Source organism: Humulus lupulus, chromosome 6 (genome assembly GCF_963169125.1).
Source record: "Humulus lupulus chromosome 6, drHumLupu1.1, whole genome shotgun sequence".
In the NCBI taxonomy this organism is placed as follows: Eukaryota; Viridiplantae; Streptophyta; class Magnoliopsida; order Rosales; family Cannabaceae; genus Humulus; species Humulus lupulus.
Genome location: NC_084798.1, coordinates 204814983 through 204838694, shown reverse-complemented (window position 1 = coordinate 204838694; position 23712 = coordinate 204814983). Strand labels below are relative to the sequence as shown.

Sequence of the window (23712 nt, the reverse complement as noted above, 5' to 3'; positions counted from 1 at the left end):
TCTTTTTTCTTGTGAAGACAATTGTTGCTTAGCACCTTTGATATTTTTCTTGTACATCCGAGCTGTTGGCATTTATACTTTACTTTTCTTTGCTAACTTGAAACATTCTAAGTCTTTTTAGACTTAAAAAGTTATAAGTTTTTTATGAATAGTAAAGTCACTCTGATGTATGCTTTATATTTTCGCATGAGTACTTAGTTTTCTAACTTAGAAATTATAGACATTTCATAAGTCCATACTAAGTATACTTTCTTACACTCTTATTGCTCTAACATTTTATGAGCATAATTTTTATTGTCGCACGAATATCTGCTTCTAACTTGATTTTTTTTTTTAAATTTGCAGGATATTCTAAATTCCTACAATGTACACCGTCATATAAAAAAATTTGAGATTATATCTATCCAGGTGCCGAAATAGAAAAAGAATACACCGGTGTTGCAAAAAAAATGGATGCATTGTAGTCGTTCCCTATATATATATAAAAGACAAAGTATATTTAAGAGAGATAGAGGAGAAAATTGATGTTTTGCTTTGAAGTATATTAATTTTTTTTATTTTAGTATGCAAGACCATTTATAAAAAAATTTAGGCAGCTCATTTATGTCTAGTATGAGAGATTTTTTTGCCATTTATTTTTATCTTGTAACATACTTTAAAAAATTAGTCTTTCTTTTATTAAAGAAAAAGAAAAAAAAAAAAACCTTACCGGGTCGGGTCTAACCCGCTCCATCACATTCGGGGCGGGTCTGACCCGACCCGCATCAAATGCCTTATCAGGGCAGGGCGGGTCGGGGCATAAGCTTAGCGGGTCGGGGCGGATCTTTAGCGGGGCGGGGCATAAGTATTTTAATTCAATTTATGAAAATTTACTGTTAAAGTCATCTCACTACTCCCAGCATAATAATAAGTAAATTTTTATTTCTTGAATATGAAATGTTATTATGAATCATCCAAGAAAATACATTAATTATGTTTTTGTTATAACTTTATTTAATACTTAATTATTAGATTGAAAATAATAAAGATGAACATATAACAAATACCTAATTCAAGAATTACAACTCTATTATATCTTTAATCTTTAAGATATTATTTTGAATTTAGCTTCGGCTACCTACTTGTATAATTTTTTTCTATTTTATTTATTTATTTTTAAAGGAATACTACTTATATAATATTTTAGTGTATATACATTAATATTACGAAATGATCAGTGATCACTATCTTATTCTTTGCCTTAAATTTATATTTGTGTACAGGTGATGTGTCTCTACATTACAGGCCATCTTAATATTATTTTGAGCGCTGAACATTGCAAAGAAATTCTTCGTTATATATATTATCATCAGGTGTAATAATTTTTGGATTGTATATTTATCAGTTGGGATTTTTTTTTAAATACAATTCTTATACTATAACGCTCATTATACACTGTTTCATGTACAGAATGAAGATGGCGGATGGGGCTTGCATGTCGAGGGTCAAAGTATTATGTTTAGCACAACCCTCAATTATGTTTGTATGCGAATATTAGGAGAAAAACCCAATATTATTGGTCAAAACAATGCTTGTGAAAAAGCACGGCAATGGATTCTTAATCACGGTGGGGCAACATACATACCTTCTTGGGGAAAGACTTGGCTTTCGGTATGTGTACTTTATTTGAAAGTTTATATGTGTGTGAATATAATTATGTTTTGGTCTTATGCATATTAATTTATAGATATCATTTTGTTTTAGGAAGGGGAGAAGTTGCCACTATTTGTTAGGGTTTTTTTTTTTTTTTTTGGGAAACAATGAACAATTCATTGAAAATAATTAAAGTGTAATACATGCATCCAATACAAAAAGATGGAAAATCTTTCATTTATACAAATTCACAATCCAGCCTGAGCATGCACATCTAAACAATGAATAACCTTATTGGTCGAGCATCGAACATGGATTAGGGATACTTCAAGAAAATTAGATAATAAACTAGCAATATCATCTAGTAAAGAACCTAATTCGTTACAAAATGAAGATCGCCTAGAGTAAGCTGAGATCAAAGTCAAACAGTCTGTCTCAATATAATTTAATAGTAGACCAAGCAGCATAAACCAATCAAAAGCCACTAGCAATGCCACAACTTCTACTTGAATGACTGTGAAACCCCCTACAAATGCAACATAACATATAATGAAAAGTAGAACAGAATGAATAAACAAATTTTAAAAAGTAAGGAAAAAATAGTTTTTAAGCAAAAGAAAAAACCCCTAAATCTAATGATGAATAATGAGTTAATAAATTATGACAGCTAACATACAATAATGTCAATTTACTAGGAAAAACCAAAATGTACTAAGACAACTAATATCCACTAATATAAAATAAGAAAACTCATATTATAAACATCAAATCTATTATAGACTCATATTAGTATGGGTCTCCTATTGTCCAGATGGGATTTCTTAGAGACAAACATAATATATTCGTCGAATTTTTCCATACCCAAAAGCAAGAAAACTTTTGGAGACTCTTCTTCTTCTCCGTCTTTGTCTTATTGGAAGGAATCGACCTTCTGAGATTATTCAGCAAAATGGTGCGACAATGGCCCGAACCCTAGCGTGCTTCCATTACCACTCCAGACAAAGTCAAGACAAGGAACCTTAACATAGAACTTGTCCTCACACGACGAGGTGATATCTTAATCTTAGTTTGGTTTTGTATGAGTCATGCTAAAATTAAAATGATTTGTTAATATCAAAATGACACTATCGATAACACTTTCCAATAGATTGTTTTGATTTGTGAACCACCCATGAATAACTCCAATCCAATCCATATGTATACATAATAAGAAGTAAGAAAAACTAAAAATGCATTATTTACAATGAGGAATTGATAGAATTGGGATAATTGGTTTCCTTAATTTCATTTAGTCACCCATAGGGTAATATATACAATGTAGTGTATAAGATTAGGGCCTAAGCCCATAAAAACATATACAAAAAATACAGCCCATATACAATTAACTTAATACCCCCCTCAAGTTGGAGCATGAAGATCACAAATGCCCAACTTGCGAAGTAAATACAAAAACTTGCGCTTGCCAAGAGTCTTGGTGAAGATGTCGGCAAGCTGATCATTAGTAGAGACATGAGTGGTAGAGTTAATGCCATCACGAATGACATCATAAACATAATGACTATCAACTTCAATATGCTCAGTACGCTCATGGAAGACCAATTTTGAGCAATGTAGAGTGTCTATTGACTGTCACAGTATAAGCGCATGGTGGGCGAATGAGAGACACCCAAACTTGCAAGCAAAGCTTTAAGTATTTTAACTCTGAAGTGACAACTACCATGGAATGATACTCGCCCTCAGCAGAAGACCGTGACACCGTGTGTTGTTTCTTTGTCTTCTGAGAAATCGGGGAAAAGCCAAGAAATATTATCCAACCAGTAAGAGACCATCGAGTCAAAGGGCAAGTGACCCAATCAGAATCACACCAACCCGTAAGAGATAACTCACAATCAGTGCAAAGAAGAATGACTTGGCCCGGCCACCCTTTTAAGTAGCGAATCGTATGAAGTGCCACATCCCAATGATCTTGACGAGGTTGTTGCATAAACTGAGCTAAGATATGAATAGTATAAACTAGGTCAGGACGTGTAAATGATAAGTAAATGAGACGACCCACAAGTCGTCTATACCTTTCGGGAACGACGAGCAAAGGTCCTTTGGCGAGAGCCAACGTGTGATTCTGCTCGATGGAAAAACCAGTGGGACGAGATCCCAACAAACCGACTTCGACAATAATATCAAGAGTGTATTTTCGTTGGCATAATACAATTCCCTCTGAACTCCAAGCAACTTCAATGCCACAAAAATATTTAAGCACACCCAAATCTTTCATATGAAAACACTCAGGCAAATACGCCTAAAACGATCAACAACGGAAGCATCATTACCAAAAATAATCAGATCATCAACATACACAAGGACATTAATTTGAACTGATCCTTGATGTAGAGTAAACAAAGAATAATCTGAATAGGACTGAAGGAGCTAACTTAGTATTCCAACACCGCGGAGCCTGTCATAAATCGTAAAAAGATTTCTTGAGACAACACATTAACCAAGGAGTGCAAACATCGAAGCCAGGAGGAAGTTTCATGTAAACTTCTTCATCAAGATCACCATGCAGAAACACATTATGAACATCCATATATGATGCAAGGCCCAATTCTTGACTGAAGCAACTGCTAAGAAGGCACGAATAGTGACCATTTTTGCAACTGGAGCAAAAGTTTCATTATAATCAACGCCCTCAATTATATGATTGCCAAAAATAACAAGACGAGCTTTAAGATGCTCAACTTACCCATCCGCATGATATCTGTGGACGCAGGAGGAGACACAAGCGTAGGGGGCACATGAAGCGACGTGTGATCCAAGACAATATCAGTCCCAATGTCAGGGGCTGCGTGGTCATCAACCAAAATAGATTCCAAGTCATTCAAAAAACCAATATCAATCCCCACATTAGAATCAAGTGGTGACAAGTAAGAAGCAGGCACTTGAGACTTAGATACAATCTCATAAGGAAATTCATGTTCATGAAACTTTACATCTCTGGATACAAATATTTCACCTGTCTGAAGGTCACACAATTTCCACCCTTTTTTCCCATGTGGATAACCAATAAAAACACACATCCTACTCCGATGAGCAAATTTATCACCTTTGGCCTTTTGGCTGTGGGCAAAAGATAAACAACCAAAAACCTTAAGTTCATCAAAATCAGGTGGCTGGCCAAAGAGAATTTCAAAAGGAGTTTTATTCTGGAGCAAACTAGAAGGAGTTCTGTTAATGAGATACACTGCACCAAGCACACATTCTCCCCAAAAAGTAATAGGAAGATTGCCTTGAAACATCAAAGCACGACCCACATTAAGAATATGTTGATGTTTTCGTTCCACATGACCATTTTGTTGAGGAGTCCTAACACAAGAGGTTTGAAAAATAATTCCATTAGCATCAAAATAATCCAACATACATTTAAACTTTGTACCATTATCACTCCTTACTAATTTAACATTAGTTTCAAACTGACGGGCAATCATAGCAAAAGATGAACAAAAAACTTGAGAAACTTCCTTTTTTGAACGCAATAAATAAACTCATATAGCTCTTGAAAAAGCATTCACCAAAGTCAAAAAATAATGTGCTCCACACGAAGATGATATTTTATTTGGACCCCATAAATCACAATGAATAAGTTCAAAAATTCTACTAGCTTTACTATCACTAACAGGAAAACTATCACGTTTTTATTTTGCTTGAGGACAAACATCACATGCGTTATTTAATTTATTTCGAGAAGTACCGAAAGAAATAGCAGGAACTAACTTAACGACTATATCTGACGGATGCCCCATACGACGATGCCACAACTCAAATTCTGAAATCTCTGGAACCGTTACCACACACATTGTAGGAATCCTCGAAAAATAATAGAGTCCATCCTTACGTTCACCGGCTCCAATCAGACTCCCTGAGCGTAGGTCCTGTATAGCACATAAAGAATCAATGAATTGTAAAAGGCATTTATAATCATCAATTAACTGTGACACCGAGATTAAGTTGCAATGTAATTGTGGTACAAATAAAACATGCTCAAGTATCAACCCATCAGTCAACAAAACATGACCAGCCTTAGTAGCAACGACATGTGCGCCGCTAGGTAACCCAACAGAACATGCTGAAATATGATGAGTGTCCGTCAAATAGGACTTAGTGTCAGTAACATGGTAAGAAACACCAATATCAATAATCCAGGAAAAGGAAGAGAAATAATCCATCATGTTGGTGATTATTAATCATATTCAGTCAAATCTGAACCTGCTCTGATTTTAAATCATGTAAAGAAGTGCCAGAGCACCCATGAGAGGAGACCATAGAATCGGTCCCACCACCAGCCACGGCATTGGCAGCCAGGGCATTGGTGGCCACGCCTTTGGGCCTACCACAAGGAGGAGCTGCAGGAGGTGATTATGCATTGGGACGTGCACTACCTTTAGTGCCACGGTTCCGATTGTCCCACCAATTAATCCAGATATCCATGCATTTTGAAATAAGAATTTTCATCATGGCACGAACGCTTACAAACAAAACAATACAATTTTGATTTATGGGACGTGTAAAGCGAGCCTTGAGCCTTTCTGTTTAGTGGGCAAACACATGGATTTCCTCCTTCTCCACTCTATCTCGAGCAATACCTCGAGACTTTTCTTCCTGAAGACATGCTTGATACACACAATCAAGATCAGGTAAATGAGAAGTGGACAACAAATTAGAACATATTGTTGCATATAACTCATCGTCAATGCCGATGAAAAATTGATGAAGTTGCTCCTCCTCTCAATTCTCAGCGAACCGACCAACAACATCAGAAGTACAATTACCACATTCACCACATGGAGAGGTTTGAGACATGCTAGTTCATCATACAAACCCATAAAATGGTTATAGTAATCATTAACAGACATAGTCTTAGTTTGCTTACAATTAGTAATATCAGCCCGCAATTGTTGGAGACGTGGTCCATTGGCGACGCAAAATCGATTTTCAAGATAATTCCAGAGACGTTTGGCTTCATCATGAAAAGGAAGGGAGGCTTCCAATTTTGGATCAAGAGTTCACATTGTCCATGAGACAAGCATAGAATTTACAGTTTCCCAATCAAGTTTCTTCTTTTACTCTGTAGGTTTAGTGATCGTCCCATCAAGGAAAACAAAATTTTGACGAGCTTTCAAAGATAAAGTGATTGCATGGGCCCATGCAATGTAATTTTCAATAGAGAGGATCAAGTGGGTGATCATATTTCTGGGTTGATCGCTCGACCCAAGATAGTAAGGAGATTGAGGATCAATTTTTCCATCATCAGCCATGATGAGATAATCGGTAGTGGCTAAAGTGTGAATAACATATTGGGTCGTTTGTAGTTGGGGATTGTTTATGCGATATATTTTCAAACTTTTACCTTAGATGACCTCCCTCCATCAAAATGGCGTGAAAGTTTCCAAGAGTTTCAGGCTTGGCTCAGCCTAGAATCACAAAGACCAGAAGCACAGACATGAACGGTTCTCCTCAGCTTTGTCTCCCATTTTACAGGCACCCTACAAGACTGGTGGACAAGTTTGGGCAATTACAGGAAAATGACATTTTTACAACTTCCATCTGTCACCAATGCCCTGACCTATCTGTATATTGAATTCTGCGGACAGGACGATCAAGTCACTGAAAGACTACGCACATAATTCTTTAAACTAAAATGTTGTTCAATGGATAAGAGAGATTTGGAGAAGCATTACAAAAAGATGACTCAACGGTTCTACCAAATAGGTGGAATTGATGATCCAAATCTAAAACAAGCTTTCCTCTCTTCCATACTATAACCACTAGGAGAAGAAACCTTCAGACTTCTCTCAGGAACAAGAAGAACCCTAGTTGATGCTACGATTGGAGAAATCTATCAACTAGTTCTAAAAGCATTGGAAAAGATGTGCTCTCACCACAAATTTATCCAAGAATTCATGAAACAATCCAAGAAGCTTGGAAAGGTTTGCAGCCAAAAGGACCTACCAATCAAATGTCCATCAGAATCAGCATGTTCTTGTCTTCCAAAAAAAAAGGAAACACAACAAATGTTTAAAACCTTTAGGACCTTCAAATCCTCAAAGGAAAAGGATGTCGCTCATTCAAGTTTCTAAGGAGGAAGCGCTCTTTCAGGAAGAAGTCTGACAGATGTTTCATTTGTGGTGACAAAGGACATTATGCCAAGCAATGCCCCAAAGAGAAAACTGTCAAACTGATCTCCCACATTCAACAAACAATGGGCATATTTCTCGAGGAGAATGACCTAGAATCCATCTTCTCTACTGATGACGAGATAAATCCATAATCCCTCTGTGCATTCGAACAACAGAAGGCTTCAGATGAATTCTACCACATGGAAACTATAAATATAATTCAACCATCTCCAATCATCTCCATGCAGATCCTTTCTACAAAGTATGCTCGACCAGTCAAAGTAGCAGCCTTCTTCGATATGGGAGCATCATACACCATGATGAACCCTGATGTTCTCCCTCCAGAATATTGGAGGAAAGAAAAACAATTCTTCCACGCTGCAAATGGAAACATCTTCTGTACAGAGCTCATCAGTAAACCAATTAAATTACATTTCTTCCCAGGATGCTCTATCATTCATAGAGTATTTGGCTCAAAATTACTAGGGAAGGATCTAATTATTGGTTTCGATGTCTACACCAAGAAAAAGGGTTTAGAAATCCTTCCTGGTGGCCTCGGCTACAAACAACATTTTGCTCCATGGGAATCCATACCAAACTATTTTCTCATGCCTCCTGATCCATTCTCCAAGGTCAGACAATGGCTCATAGAAAATTCCTGTGCCATAAGTCATGTCGAATCCTCCAAAAATGTGAACGCCTTCTATGGAAAAATCATCAGTTCTTCATCATCTTACCATTCAAGCTCAATGAAGATGTTAACCCTACCAAGGCAAGTCACCTAGGCATGAGCCCAGAACATCACAAAATGGCAACTGAGGAATGCAAAGAACTACAACAACAAGGATTAATCAAACCAACCACCTCTTCATGGGCATGCCATGCTTTCTACGTCAATAAGAGATCGGAGTAGGCTCGAGGAAAACAAAGGCTGGTCATCAATTACAAGCCCTTGAACGAATTTTTGGCAGATGATAAATTCCCCCTACCAAACAAGAATTCCCTATTTGCAAGCTTGTCAAGGGCTCAAATATTTTCGAAATTCGATCTAAAGGTGGGATTTTGGCAGTTGGGTATAAAAGAGGAAGATAGGTCCAAAACGACATTCTGCATTCCAAATCACCATTATCAGCGGACTGTCCTTCCATTTGGTCTCAAAATAGCCTCGTCACTCTTCCAAAAGGCCATGAGTAAAATCTATGGCCCCATTCTATATAAGGCCCTAATCTACATTGATGATATATTGCTCTTCTCACAAGATGAACAAGCCCATCACAATCTTCTAGCCTAGTTCATCTCTCTCACAGAAGCCCATGGGGTCATGTTATCCAAAAAGAAGATGATCATTGGACAAGCCCAAATTGACTTTCTGGGGATGAAGCTTATTAAAGGCCAATATGAAGATCAACCGCACATAGCCCAAGAGTTGTTAAAGTTTCCTGAAAAGGACTTCACAAAGGTCCAAATCCAACAATTCCTAGGAATTGTAAACTATTTATGGGATTTTTTCCCGCGACTTTCAGAAATGACAAGACCACTTAGTGACATGTTTAAAAAGAAAACTCCACCATGGTCACAAGAGCAAACTGTAGCAGTCAAAAAGCTAAAGGAGATAATGGAGACACTACCACCTTTGCAGATTCCTTCTAATGGAAAAAGAATCTTGCAAACAGACGCTAGTGATCGGTATTGGGGAGCTGTTTACTTGAACAAGACAAGATAGAGAAAAGAAAAATATGTGGATATAAGAGTGGCCACTTCAAAGACTCTCAGCTCCACTATCATTCTACCCTAAAAGAATTATTGGCGATAAAGATGGGCATTACAAAATTTGAATTCCATCTGATAGGTCATCATTTCTTGGTAGAAACAGACTTTGCCGTGTCGAAAGGAATGATTGGTCTAAAAAAGAGCAAAACGACAAATGCCCAGCTTTTGAGATTGGGAGTCTGATTTGACAACTACTATTTTGACATTAAACACATTCAAGGGAAAGACAATATTGTGGCTGATTTCTTATCCAGATCACCCCCTGCTATAAATCTTGCCTCAGGATACTCACCAAGAACCATTCCCATTGTCGTCCAAAAATCATCACATACCATCCCATTCATATTCATGATGGCTTCTTCCTCTTCTGTCACACAGAACCAATCTTTTTCTTGGGATGCAAAAAATATCATTTCGAAAACATCCAACAAATCAGCGAGAGAAAGAGCAACTCACAGAGCAATCTTTCTTCAGAATTTTATGATTTCCAAACTTGGACCTTCTATACAAAATGACTTTGGAATCCATCCAAAGTATCCATTTTCCCAAATCCTACCTCTTCAAGATGTTATCTTCACACCAAAACCGGTAGCTCACGTTTTCTGGTATTTGGCCAGTGTTTTTACCATAGCTGACGAGGTACAAACTATGGCCATGCACACATCCATAAAATCATTCTTGGACCAAGAAAGGTTCAAACCAGCTTACCAAGTCCAAATGGATATTCTGTCCTGGTTCGCCCCATTGGAAAAATGGAAAAAGGTCCTATCGGTTGAATGGAGAAAGGTCCAAAATAACAGGCCCACTTTTATCTACCCACCAGGCCCAAATGTTGCCAGCCTAATGAATTGTTATACTGTTCTCTTTCTTAGTCTTAATGCCAATCTTGATGAAGAACATAATATAGTTATCAATCCGGCATTCGAAGTCTACAGGTCAAAAGAATAGCCATTATGTGGTCTTGGGGGCCAAGAATACATGGACATCCAAAAAAGTCTGTTTGAGAAAAATCAGACTATACCTCTTGAATTATGGCCCAAGCCAGAAGAAGACGCTCCTTGGGAGATGTTCCCTTCTGACTATACTCGCAAAATATCGAGGGCCCTTGAAGCCTTCCATATTTCAAAAAATGAAACAAATTAGGCCACCAAACTCGAAGAAACATTAGAGCAAAAATATCTATCACTATACAAATTGACCGACACTGAAGGGGTAATTTTGTGAAAAAATAATTACTTTGAAGATTCTCAAGACCCATATGTTGACACTGCAGATATGCAAGATCCTTATCTCTTCCAGTACACAGGAAAAGAATGGAACATGGGGTATACAGACTACGACGCCTGCCCTCCAGCTGGCAGTGATCAGGATGAAGAAGAACCGACAGGATGGAACCCACTTCATGAAGACCCAACATATGACTCTGACTATGAGGCCAGCCATGAAACAATCTTTAAAAAAATAATGTGTCTTTTAGCCTTTGTTCAAGGAATCTTATCCCTTATCTTTATGTTTTACTTTATGCTTTTGTTGTTTAGCCAGAAATCTTATCCCTCATCTTCTCTAGGGGAATCTTATCCCTTTTCATGTCCCAACCATGGTTGGTTTTGACTAGGGTGGGTTAAGTTTGTATGTTTGAGTACATGGCTATATAAGACTATCATCTCTCTTTGTGTAAGGCAGAGAATTACGAAGTAATAAAATATCAGAGTGTTTATTATAAAAAATGTTCTTCTAAATCCTTTCTTCAGAGATTTCTGAAGTAGAGATAGTATGCAATATGGATCATATCTGAAGGCAACTACTGTTATAAGGTTTTATATTAACCTTCGAGTTAATTGATCTAGCAATCTATCATTTATGATCATAAGTCACGCATTTTGGAGAGTAAGTCGTGCGGATCCGTGTGAGAAATTGCTGGGTTTATTAATTCGTTAGTTTGTCTAATTAACTTATACTAGGAACACCTTAATGGTATATATATATATATATATATAAAGAGAAAGGAATGGGATTGGGGTGAAGTTTGGTCGGGTGATTAAATCATTAAAAAAAAAATGATAAAGACAGGGGTGTGATAAAGGAGTTAAGGATATATATATATATATATATATATGGTTGGTGGTTAACGATCTGGGAGAAAGACAATCAGTACAAAGGGTATATATATATCTATATATATACGGCTGATGGCTGACGATAAGGGAGAAAAGAAATTAGTACAAAGGGAGGCGATCGTGGCTTATGGATGTAATTGAAGGAGATGGCTGCGATTAGGGAAGTTGTTTTGTCTTAAGGAAAGCATTAAACAAATTATAACGATCGGTAGGAGGTTGCTAGGCTGCTTGGGCTCTGGTACTGTGATAGAATTGGAATAATTGGTTTCCTTAATTTCATTTAGTCACCCATAAGGTAATATATACAATGTAGTGTATAAGATTTGAAACTAAACTCATAAAAACATATACAAAAAGTACAGTCCATATACAATTAACTTAATAGGAATAGAACCTTTTCCTCTCATTCACATATAAATTACACACCTAAATCTTTGAACTAGCCTTAGGTGGCTTCAACTATATATACAACTTAATTTGCACTTCTATTTAAATAAAAATAAAAATAAAAATAAAAAAACTATGTACCTTATATATTAAACATTAAAAATTAAAGAAAAAGAAATGAAAACACAAGTTTTTTAATGTAAATTTGAATTTTTCTGAATAAAATTAAAATTAAATAAGATTAAAGATTTAATACAATTTTAAATATAAATTTATAAAATTTAATTAAAAAAACAAAATAAACTTAGATTTGTATTGTATGATTTTTTTATGGAGAAAATGTTATTATTATGTCTTATGTCATTTTAAGAGATTAGAAAGACTCATGTTTTAAGGGAAGAAAACAAATAGAACTTTAATTATATTAGAAATGGTGTGAACTAGCTAAGCTTAGAATTTTGTTAAAATAAGTGGTTTTCTATTAATTTGGGGTGGTCAAGAATCACATAATAAGCAATTTACTTTATATTATATAGTGATAATAAATTTGCATCGATAACATGTGATACAGTGGGCACCACACAAAGAAATGGTGATAAGATATAATGTTTATATAATATTATGTGGCAATAATATATGGTAGTTTGTTTTATGGGAAAAAAATATATAAACATATTATTAGAACAATGACAAATAATTTTTTTACTTTAAAATATACAATATTTCAAAATGTGCCGAAACCTACCATGATTTGTTGCATTATTTATTTTTATATCATTAAAAAAAATTATACATTGTAAATAACTCTTTAATTTATTTATTTTTGGATAATGCAGATACTTGGTCTTTCCAATTGGGAAGGATGCAATCCCATGCCCCCTGAATTTTTTATTCTCCCTTCATTTTTTCCAATACACCCAGGTTAATTCGAGCATCTTTGATGTAGATGCAAATTTAAGATGCATTACTAAAATATAACACACTTTAAATAAATATTTCTTTAATGGTGTGCTAAAAGCTGTACTAAATTTGGTATATACTAAAAGATTATTCAAATTTAGATCAAAATATAACATGATCCAAATTTGGACTAGCATTCAATGATTTCTTTTTTATTTTTCCCATTAATTATTATTTTTGATATCTTATTTATTATTGGTATTAAATATAGACTTTTATACTTTTAAAAAAAAATAAAATTATTACTTTTAATATTCATTTTTTACATTTAAGTGCATTGGAACACAATTATAAAAGTTGTGCCAAATATATCATTTTTTAACTTTTTATACCATATGTAGTATTATTTTTGCATCTTGCATTATAGATAGTCTTTACACGTTTTTCATTTTTCAGTGCTAAACAAACCAAAAAGTTATAGCTTCCTAATTAAACAATATATGGAATGAAAATCAAGCATTTTATTATTATTTATACACATTCTAGTTATGGATGGATATTTTCCTCATGTGGATGGGCCCGACGGGCCTCGCCCCTAATGGGTCAGGGATTGCCCACCTAAACGAGGAATGGGGACAATGATAACATTTCTCACCCTAACGGGATCCTATTTAATTTTTTATTTATTTTATAATATTTATATATATATTACATGTTTAATAACTTTTTAAATATTTTTAGCATATTAGTAACTTTTTAAATATTTTTAATTTTATTTTGGACATACTTAATATTTTGAGTAATTAATATAGTGTAACATATTAATTTTATGTATTCTACCTTTGTTTATTTTAGTTTTAAATAAATGGGTCCCCACGGGATTGTCCCGCTTCAATGGGGATTTTCCGCCCCACCCTGACGGAGAATATGTGGGAATGGGGGCGGCGATGAGGATTAAAATTGTTAACGGGATGGGAACGGATTGAGCACCCTGCCAATTACTGGCTCTGTTTCCATCCCTAATTCTAGCATACGTGAACATGATGCATAAATAAATCAATATGGTTTGCTCTATTTAACTCTTAATCATTTTTTTATGCAGCTAAAATGTGGTGTTACTGTCGAACGGTGTATTTGCCCATGTCATATTTATATGGAAAAAGATTTATTGGTCCAATCACACCTCTTATTCTTCAATTGAGGGAGGAGATTTTTACTCAACCTTATGATGAAATAAATTGGAAGAAAGTACGTCATTATTGTGCTAAAGTGAGTGAAAGTAGCAAATATCTTCATAAATTAATTGATAATTCATGTATTATACGTATGCTCATATTTTTGTAGTTTGAGATACATAACTAATATCATATATGTATATTTTCTTGTAGGAGGATCTATATTATCCTCATCCATGGATACAAAATTTGCTTTGGGATAGTCTATACATGTGTGCCGAGCCTTTACTTACTCGATGGCCCTTAAATAAATTGATTAGAGAGAAAGCTCTACAAGTAACAATGGAATATATTCATTACGAGGATGAGAATAGTCGATACATTACCATTGGATGTGTTGAAAAGGTAATATAACATAATGAAGAGCATGTCCTTTTTTTTTCAAATCAATAAATACAAATATAGATTTCATACACATAATTTAATAGTTGGATTTAATGTGTTAAAAGTAACATGTATAACATATATTGCATTCTTTTTGTTTTCGTTTTTAATTTAATCATGAGGTCAACTTGATCTAATAGTATTTTTCACATATTAATTTCATGGATTATTGACAGGTATTATGTATGCTTTCTTGTTGGGTTGAAAATCCAAATGGCACTACAAAAAAAACGTCCTATACCGAGAACATAGTACCGAGTACAAGTTCTCGGTATAGATCTTTTACACACCTGCCTCCTTCACGCGGTTCTTTTCATTCTAGTATGTGTACCGATGACCCTATACCGAGAACATATTCTCGGTATAGGGTCTTTACCGAGGTCTTTACCGAGGACGTGTACTCGGTATAGTTAATTCAGACTCCCGCCTTTTTTACGCGGTTATTTCATTTTAGTGTGTGTACCGAGGACCCTATACCGAGAACATGTTCTCGGTATAGGGTCTTTATAATCTTCATCTTCCCCAAACAGAGAGCTCATTTCTCTGAAACGGAAAACCTTCAAACCCCGTTTTCTCCGCCCCCCATTTCTGTTTTGCTGGATTTCGGCCCCCACAAACTTTGTTTTTGGTCAAATTTTCCCTTCCAAAGGTGATTTATGTGGCTATAAGGCTTATTGAGGTAATGATTTACAAATATTTCAGTTTTTTTTTTTGTATAAATTGTTAAATTTTTTTTCAGTTTTGATTTTTTATAATGAGTTTTTCGTGGTATTTTTTCAGGTTTTGCATTGTATACCAGCGGTTTTAGAGGTATTTCACATTTTCTTTGTAATTTTTTGGTTTTATTTATATTTTTTGCATAAATATATTTAGGGTTTTATTTATAATTTGTTTAATATTGTTAATATATTTTTATTTGTTATATTATATATATAATTTCTGATTATGTAATTAAAATAGGTAAAAATAATAATTTGTGATGAAAATTAGTTAAAAATTTAGTGATATCCAATTTAGAGGAAATAATATATTGTGTAGTGTTTTTGTAAAATACATATATAGTTTTAAGATTTAGTTAGTTTAATCCTATAATAAATAATTAATTTATTAGTATGAAAATTTATTAATTTAATAATTTATTTTTTAGGTATATAATTTGACTTTTAGTTATAAATATATGTTTATATGAAAATTTAATATTTGATTGTTTGTTTTTTAGATTGAGTTAAATAATTTTAGTTTTAGATTATTAGATTTGGTTAATAAATTTTGATTATTAGAGTGAGTTTTGTTTATTTAATTTGAATTTTGTTGTTGTTGTTAATTTTTTTATTCTTAGTGTTGATGAATATTGATGCTTTGTTTTTGTTGTTAATTTTTAGTAGAATTATGATATTTTAAATAGAAAATTGAATAATTAATAAAATTTAGAGTAATAATTATAAATTATATAGTCATTTACAATGTATTTGTATTACTTTGTGTATGTTCTGCGACTGGATATTTTTTTATGTATTATTTGCAGGTTTTTAAATTTTGGGATATATGAAAATACAGCCGTTATGCTGCCCAATTTTTTTTAGAATTAAAAATACTCAATAAAATTTATAATTTAAGAAATAGTGAATTGATAAGTTGTATAATATATTTTTAATCATGATTAAATCAAATTAGCAATAACATTATGTAACCAAATTTTAATAAAAATAAACATTAATCCTCAAATTTTATTTAAATAAGTAATAAATCTTAAAGTAATTCTAACGATTTATTCATTTTATATATATATATATATTTATGAAATTGTATAATGATATTTTGTAATTTTTGTTTGAAGGTTGGGTATTCGGTTTTTGTTGGACTAAAGAGATTGCTAGCAAGATATTGAAGGCATTGGTAAGTTTTTTTTTAATTTTTCTGTATTTTTTTAATTTTTTTTTCAATTTTTGAATAATTTATGTTTTTTTATATAAATAATATAATATTAATTTTAATAAAAATATGAAATTATTATATTAGATAGAATGTATTTATTTTTAGGTTTTCAAAATATGTATTAGTAAAAATGATATTAGGAATTGGAAAATTGTTATATGATTGATTAGTATTTTTTTTAAATTAAATTCTATGTTGTTTTGGTGAATTTTATGTGTATTAAACATATTAGTAAACATATTTAATATTTTTTTAGAATTGTAAAATTTAGAGATATTGTGAATATTAGTAGAAGTACTCAATAAAATTTCTAATTTAATAAATAGTGAATTGATAAGTAAAATAATATATTTTAAAATTAAGATTAAAAAAATTAACATTAACATTATGCAACTAAATTTTAATAAAAATAAACATTAATTAAATAATTTAAGTAATAATTAAATCCTAAAGTAGTTAAATAAATTTTAAACAAATCTTAGAATTTTTTTTTAAATTAATCAAACTATTCAATAAAGCATAAGTAAAATATGTAATTTAATAAATACTAAATTAATATGTAAAAAAATAATATGTGTTAGTTCTGATTAAATAAAATTAACAAATATATTATTAGAAAACCATTATTAAAATTAAAATTAAAATTAAAATTAAAATTAAAAAAATTAAATTTAATATTTGTTAGTTTTAATCATTATTAAAATTAAAATTAAAAAAATATGTTTTTAATATTATTTGTTAGTTGTTTTTAATTTTTCTGTATTTTTTTTAATATTTTTTTTCAATTTTTGAATAATTTATGTTTTTTATATAAATAATATATTTTAAAATTAAGAATAAAAAAAATTAACATTAACATTATGCAACTAAATTTTAATAAAAATAAAAATTAATCCTAAAGTAGTTAAATAAATTTTAAACAAATTTTAGAAATTTTGTTTAAATTAATCAAACTATTCAATAAAGCATAAGTAAAATATGTAATTTAATAAATACTAAATTAATATGTCAAATTTAAATAAGTTTAATAATATTTACACTGAAATATATTATAGTTAGATATCATAAAACAACATAATTAACTTCAAAAAGCATAAGACATTAAAAAAACATATTTAATTATATTTGCTTTTTTCTTTGGTAATAAGAAATTATTACCAAAGATATAATAGTATTATTATCACATAGTGATAATATTATATTTTTTTAGTGTTCATCACAAGAAGCCTTAGACCCGTTTAGAGAGGGTGAGTCATTGAAGACTCTTACATTTGCCTCTCTCTGAATTAGGACACACACAAATTGATTGTAAGTTTGATGATTAGTGTTCCGTGCAGTGCTACATTCATACAATGTCAATCGACAAGAGTTGGATTAATTTGACAGATCGATTATCCGATGAGTATGAGGCTGGTGTGATGGATTTTCTCCAGAGAGCCCGGCAGTGCGTTGACTCAAGGGGATTGGTGAAATGTCCGTGTAGGAGGTGTGTCAACGTTGAATTTCAGACGATTGATGTATTAGAAAATCATCTTTTTGTAAATGGTTTTCTACGGAAATATACCAATTGGCATTGGCATGGAGAGGATGAAATAATACCAATGAGAGCTCGGATAGATCAAAATGATGAAGATGAGATGATGGATGTTCTCACTGATCTTATGCAAAATGACAATGACGAACAAGCGGAGAATGAGCGCGGTCAAGAGATACCTACAACTGACTACAGGAGTGGGCAACATTATAACGATTTGTTTGCTGAGATCGAGGCTCCATTATTCCCCGGGTGTCAAAATTACACTTCATTGAATTTCCTAGTGAAGTTAATGCATTTCAAAGTGTTGGGAAAAATTCCCAACAAAATATTTGATGGAATGCTGGAGTTGTTACATGATGCATTTCCAGCCCCAAATAAGCTTCCAAAATCGCACTATGCAGCGAAAAGGTTGTTGCGGAAACTTGGATTGGGCTACGAGTCAATCCATGTCTGCAAGCATGATTGCGCACTGTTTTGGAAAGAACATGCTGGAAAAAGCAAATGTCCTGTTTGTGGAGAGGATCGATGGGTGGACAAGAACACCAAGGGAAAGAAAGTGCCTCATAAAGTGATGCGTTATTTTCCTTTAACCCCTAGGTTAATGCAAAAATATGCATCGAGGCACATTGCTCAACATATGAGATGGCATCACGAGCAACGTATAAAAGAAGATGGTGTATTGCGTCATCCTGCTGATGGGAAAGCTTGGAAGGACTTTGACCGAAATAATCCAACATTTGCAATGGAACCCAGGAATGTGCGGCTTGGATTGGCTGCAGATGGATTCAATCCCTTTGGTAATATGAGTCTGTCTTATAGTATGTGGCCAGTAGTGTTGACGACATATAACTTGCCACCATGGTTGTGCATGAGAGAAACTAATTTCATGTTGAGTTTATTAATTCCGGGACCTCATTCGCCAGGAAAAGATTTTGATGTTTTCTTAAGACCATTGATTGATGAGTTAAAAGAATTATGGGTGACTGGTGTACAGACTCGAGATGCAGTCGATGGCAGTTTCTTCACTCTTCGGGCAGCTTTGATGTGGACTATAAACGATTACCCAGCAAGGAGTAGCCTTTCTGGATGGACTGCTCAAGGTTATCATGCTTGCTCTACTTGCAATGTGGCAACACCATCTATTCGTTTACAAAAGAAGGTTGCTTTTTATGGTCATAGACATTTTTTACCAATCAAACATGTCATTAGAAGGGACAAGAAGACATATGGTGTCGTTGAAAAGAGATTACCACCACAGCCATTAACCATGCAAGAAATGTTCACACAAATGAGTTTTATACCTGATTCTCTTCCTGGTAAGCATGTCAGTTATGGCGGCCAAAAAAGAAAGCGTACAAAAGAGCAAGTTGGTTGGCGGAAAAAAAGTATATTTTTTGAGCTCCCATATTGGGCCAACATAATGTTGCGACACAATCTAGATGTTATGCATGTTGAGAAAATTGTGTGTGACAGTTTAGTAGGCACAATAGTTGGGCTGGAGAATAAGACCAAGGACACAGTTAGTGCCAGAGTAGACTTGGAGAAGATGAAGATGAGACCAGAGTTACAGCTGAGGAAGTTGAATGGTCGGATACAAAAGCCTGCGGCCAAATTCACTTTCACTGTTGAAGATCGCCAAAAGTTTTGTCGATTTCTTAAATCAGTGAAGTTTCCAGATGGTTTTGGATCTAACCTAAGGAAAAATGTGATTGACAATGACAATAAGATAACTGGTTTGAAATCGCATGATTGTCACATCATTATGCAACGCCTTTTGCCAGTTGGTGTGCATGCATTCCTAGAGAAATCAATGAGTACAACTATTATTGAGTTATGCACTTTCTTCAAGCTCATTTGTGCGAGAACTCTAAAAGTCTCAGATTTAGAAAAAGTCCAAACTTCAATTGTTGAGATTGTTTGCAAGTTAGAGAATATTTTCCCACCTGCTTTTTTTCGATATCATGGTCCATCTACTAATACATTTACCGGAAGAAGCAATACTTGGAGGACCGGTTCACATGAGGTGGATGTATCCTTTTGAAAGGTATATGAAAAAATTGAAGAATTATGTCCGTAACAAAGCACGTCCAGAGGGCTCAATAGCAGAAGGATATGTGGTTGATGAGGCATTAACATTTTGCTCCATGTACTTGAAAGGTGTTGAGACAAAGTTCAATCGTCCAGACCGAAATGTAGATGTTGGTCCATCACTTAAAAAGATGTCGGTCTTTCGATCTCAGGGTCGTCCAATTGGTAAGAAATCATTGACAATTTTGGAAGATGAAGTGAAGAAAATAGCAGATTGGTATATTCTAAACAACTGCAATGAGATCTTGCCATATCTTCGGTAAGTAATTAAAGTAGTTCATCATTTCATTGCATGTTTATTATAACTCTTATTAGTAGCTCTTAAATTAGTTGTTTTTGTTTTTTGCAGAGAGCATAGGGAAATTCTACAGACTAGAGGTGTTGAAAACCTAGACCAATTACATAGAGAGGAATTTCCTAATTGGTTTTATAATAAGATTTATCATCTTCGACAAACAGGATCCTTGGAAGTAGATGAAGAATTAATCTCTTTAGCAAACGGTTCTTCAACTCGTGTTGCGTCGTACCCTGGGTGTGTTGTAAATGGAGTAAGATTTTTGTGTTATGACAGGGACAAGAATCGCAAAACTCAAAATAGTGGAGTCTCTGTAGCGGGTGTCGAAAATAGTACTTATTACGGCCAGTTGGAAGAAGTTTTAGTGATGTCTTATCTTTCTGGTTGTTCTGTTGTATTATTTAAGTGCAAATGGTTTGACACTAATCGGTCTTCAGGATTAAAGTTTGAGCAAAACATAACGAGTATCAAAACCAGTTCGGAGGCCTTCAAAGATGATAAATTTATCTTAGCAACTCAGGCTAACCAAGTTTTCTACATTGAAGACCTTAAAAATAAATCTCATTGGAAAGTCGTCCAAGAAGTGCATCACAGAAATGTGTGGGACATCCCACTAGTTGAAGAACAAGCGGAGGATGTAGAAGTAGATGTTATGCACGACACTAGTTCCTCTAATTTCCAATTATTCGTTGATCTTGGACCGTTGCCACAAATCAGCTTTGAACGTACGGGGGCTCCATTACAATTTGGTGAGATAGATAATGTTGCAATTGAGGAGGAGAGGGAGGAGGAAATGGAAGAAGAAGAGGAGGAGGAGGAAGAGGAAGTGGAGGAGGAGGAGGAGGAGGTTGAATATGAAGATGATGAAGAGAAAGATGAACACATAGAAACCGATGATGATAGTGAAGATTATTATAGTGATAATTAAGTGGTAATTTTATAATATGTTGAAGTAATTATTTTTAACAATAAATAATTTTATATTGTCATTTTTAACTGATAAATGTAATTTTAATATCGATTAATTTGACAGATATGGCTGATGTTATTGCTCAATCTCACGGGGGTGATGGTGGAGGATGCGATCCTCCACGTGGACCGGCAGATATCCCAGCTGATTGTGAACGAGGTAATATTTTACACATTGATATACTCCTTAAAATTTAACAATTAATCCATATTAATTTTAAAATATTGAATTTGCATACAATAGCGCCTCCAAGTAAACGTGGACGCCATAAGGGATTGAACACGCGGGAAAAGAGGGAACAGTTGGGGCGTCCTCTCCCTCTCGAGTGGGATGTGCGGGGGAGAACATATAAAGAGATCGGAGAGTACAGCTCAAATTTCTCAAGAGAGCTCGGATTACTTGTTCGACAGTACACAGATCCGGACTGTCCTCAATGGTCAAAAGTACCAAATGCCTCGAAAGAAAGAATACTTGCACATTTGGAAGTAAGTAGTTTATGTATTTTTATGTTAATTCTCATTTTATGTTATATATGATATTTACTAATAAATGTTTGTAAATTAGGATGATTTGTTTGATATTGGGCGTACTAGATATGGAGAAGGGCATATGCCTGGGATCTTGAGAGGCATTGATACTTCGTGTGCTAAAAAGTATTCTGACTGGAAGTACGATATTAAAGAGCACTTAACGATTAATGGGCCACAAAATCGTTATGGTGGTTGCACGGATACGTAGTGGCAAAAAGCAATTGATTTTTTCCGTCGCCCAGAAATTACGGTATTAATTTCTTGCTAAACTTAACTATCTTAATTAAATATATTACTAACGATAACTTTTTGCAGAAACGTTCTGTGGTCAACAAGGAAAATAGAAAGAAATTGAAAGAGCTTAGCTATGGAGGTTCTCAGTCAATCCCAGCCTTACGCTATAAAAAGGTTAGTTAATTAATTATTTTTTAGTTTATTTTTCTTATTTACGTTTAATTATTAATTTTATAAAAATATATGTACGTGACAGCGCAATTTAGAGACTGGGCAACTTGAGTCCATCCCGGATAGCTGGATGGATACTCACCATAAATCAGGCACAGGGTGGGTGACAGAGACAGCAAAAAATACTTGGGTACGTTAAGTTTTTTTAAACATTTTTCAAATTTTTAATTGTTTCAAAATTTTAATTACATTATACATTGTATCACAGGAGGAATTGCGTGCATACCGCGACACACAGCAGACACAGGCAACTGATACTGAGAGTTCCACACCAGTTTCGAGTGCGCCTGAAGATGAAGACATATCTTTGGTACAAAATGTCTTCGGAAAACGACGGGGCCACCAGAAAGGATATGGACGTATCCTTAACATAAGGGACCGAACTCCATTTGCTTTTCGTCCTTCACAAACTAGAGATGAAGAGTTGTCTGAGATGAGAGAGCGTCTTTGACAGTTAGGGGAGCATGTCCGGACTCATTGTATCACCCCGGGATCTCAATCTGCCCCACCACCACCACCCGATGATCCTGATGTTGGAGCACCGACTCAGTAGGACTTATGTATGAATTTTATTACAATTGACTATTACATTATCATGTTTAAGACAAGTCTTTATTTTAATTCAACGAATACACTCTTATGTTTTTATTTATATCTTTAATATAAGTGTTTTAATTTTATTCTATTTTCTTATATTTAATTCAAAATAAATAAATAAATAAGGGAATAACAAATATAAAAAAAAATTGGGGACAAGTCTATACCGAGGACATTGTCCTCGGTATATACCACCAAGATGTCGGTATATACCAGTACGATGAGAAATTGAGGTTTGTTGTACCGAGGACATTTGTCACTTTCTACCGAGGACATTATCCTCGGTAAAACGTATACCGAGAACATTTTGAATGTCATCGGTAGACGTTTTGTTTTACCGACGCGGCTGTACCGACAACTTTATACCGACGACATTGTCTCGGTATAAGATATACCGAGGACATTTCGGCTTATACCGAGGACATTTGTTCTCGGTATAGGCCCTGATTTTTGTAGTGTGGAGATTATTTTAAAAAACACCTTGCTAGGATTCCGGACTATCTATGGGTTGCTGAAGATGGAATGAAGATGCAGGTAGTACTATAATTTATTTTTTCTTATGTACTTTCCAAATTTCTAATATTTATTTCATTTCACAATTCCTTATTAATAAATTCACATATTGATGGATGTGCTTCAAAGAAAATATGAAGCACTCATTTTTTAATAGGTTTTTTTTTCTTCATAAATACTCATTTTT

The 23712-nt window shown here is 33.9% G+C and overlaps 1 protein-coding gene across 3 annotated transcripts in view; it reads left to right on the top strand.

Annotated features, from left to right (window-relative positions):
* Positions 1-23686, top strand: part of LOC133783023 (beta-amyrin synthase-like) — a 54048-nt gene extending 30362 nt beyond the window's left edge. Inside the window, exons 3-9 of one of the 3 annotated variants that reach the window (XM_062222539.1) lie at positions 1263-1352; positions 1450-1650; positions 12913-12997; positions 14079-14224; positions 14365-14556; positions 14772-14812; positions 23474-23686. In XM_062222539.1, coding sequence (XP_062078523.1) covers positions 1263-1352; positions 1450-1650; positions 12913-12997; positions 14079-14224; positions 14365-14556; positions 14772-14812; positions 23474-23558 — 840 coding nt within the window. In that variant the 3' untranslated portion in view covers positions 23559-23686. Of the gene's footprint in view, positions 1-1262; positions 1353-1449; positions 1651-12912; positions 12998-14078; positions 14246-14364; positions 14557-14771; positions 14813-23473 lie in introns of all 3 variants that reach the window. The other 2 variants (XM_062222538.1, XM_062222540.1) reach the window with 2 other exon arrangements.
* The last annotated feature ends 26 nt before the right edge of the window (positions 23687-23712 follow it).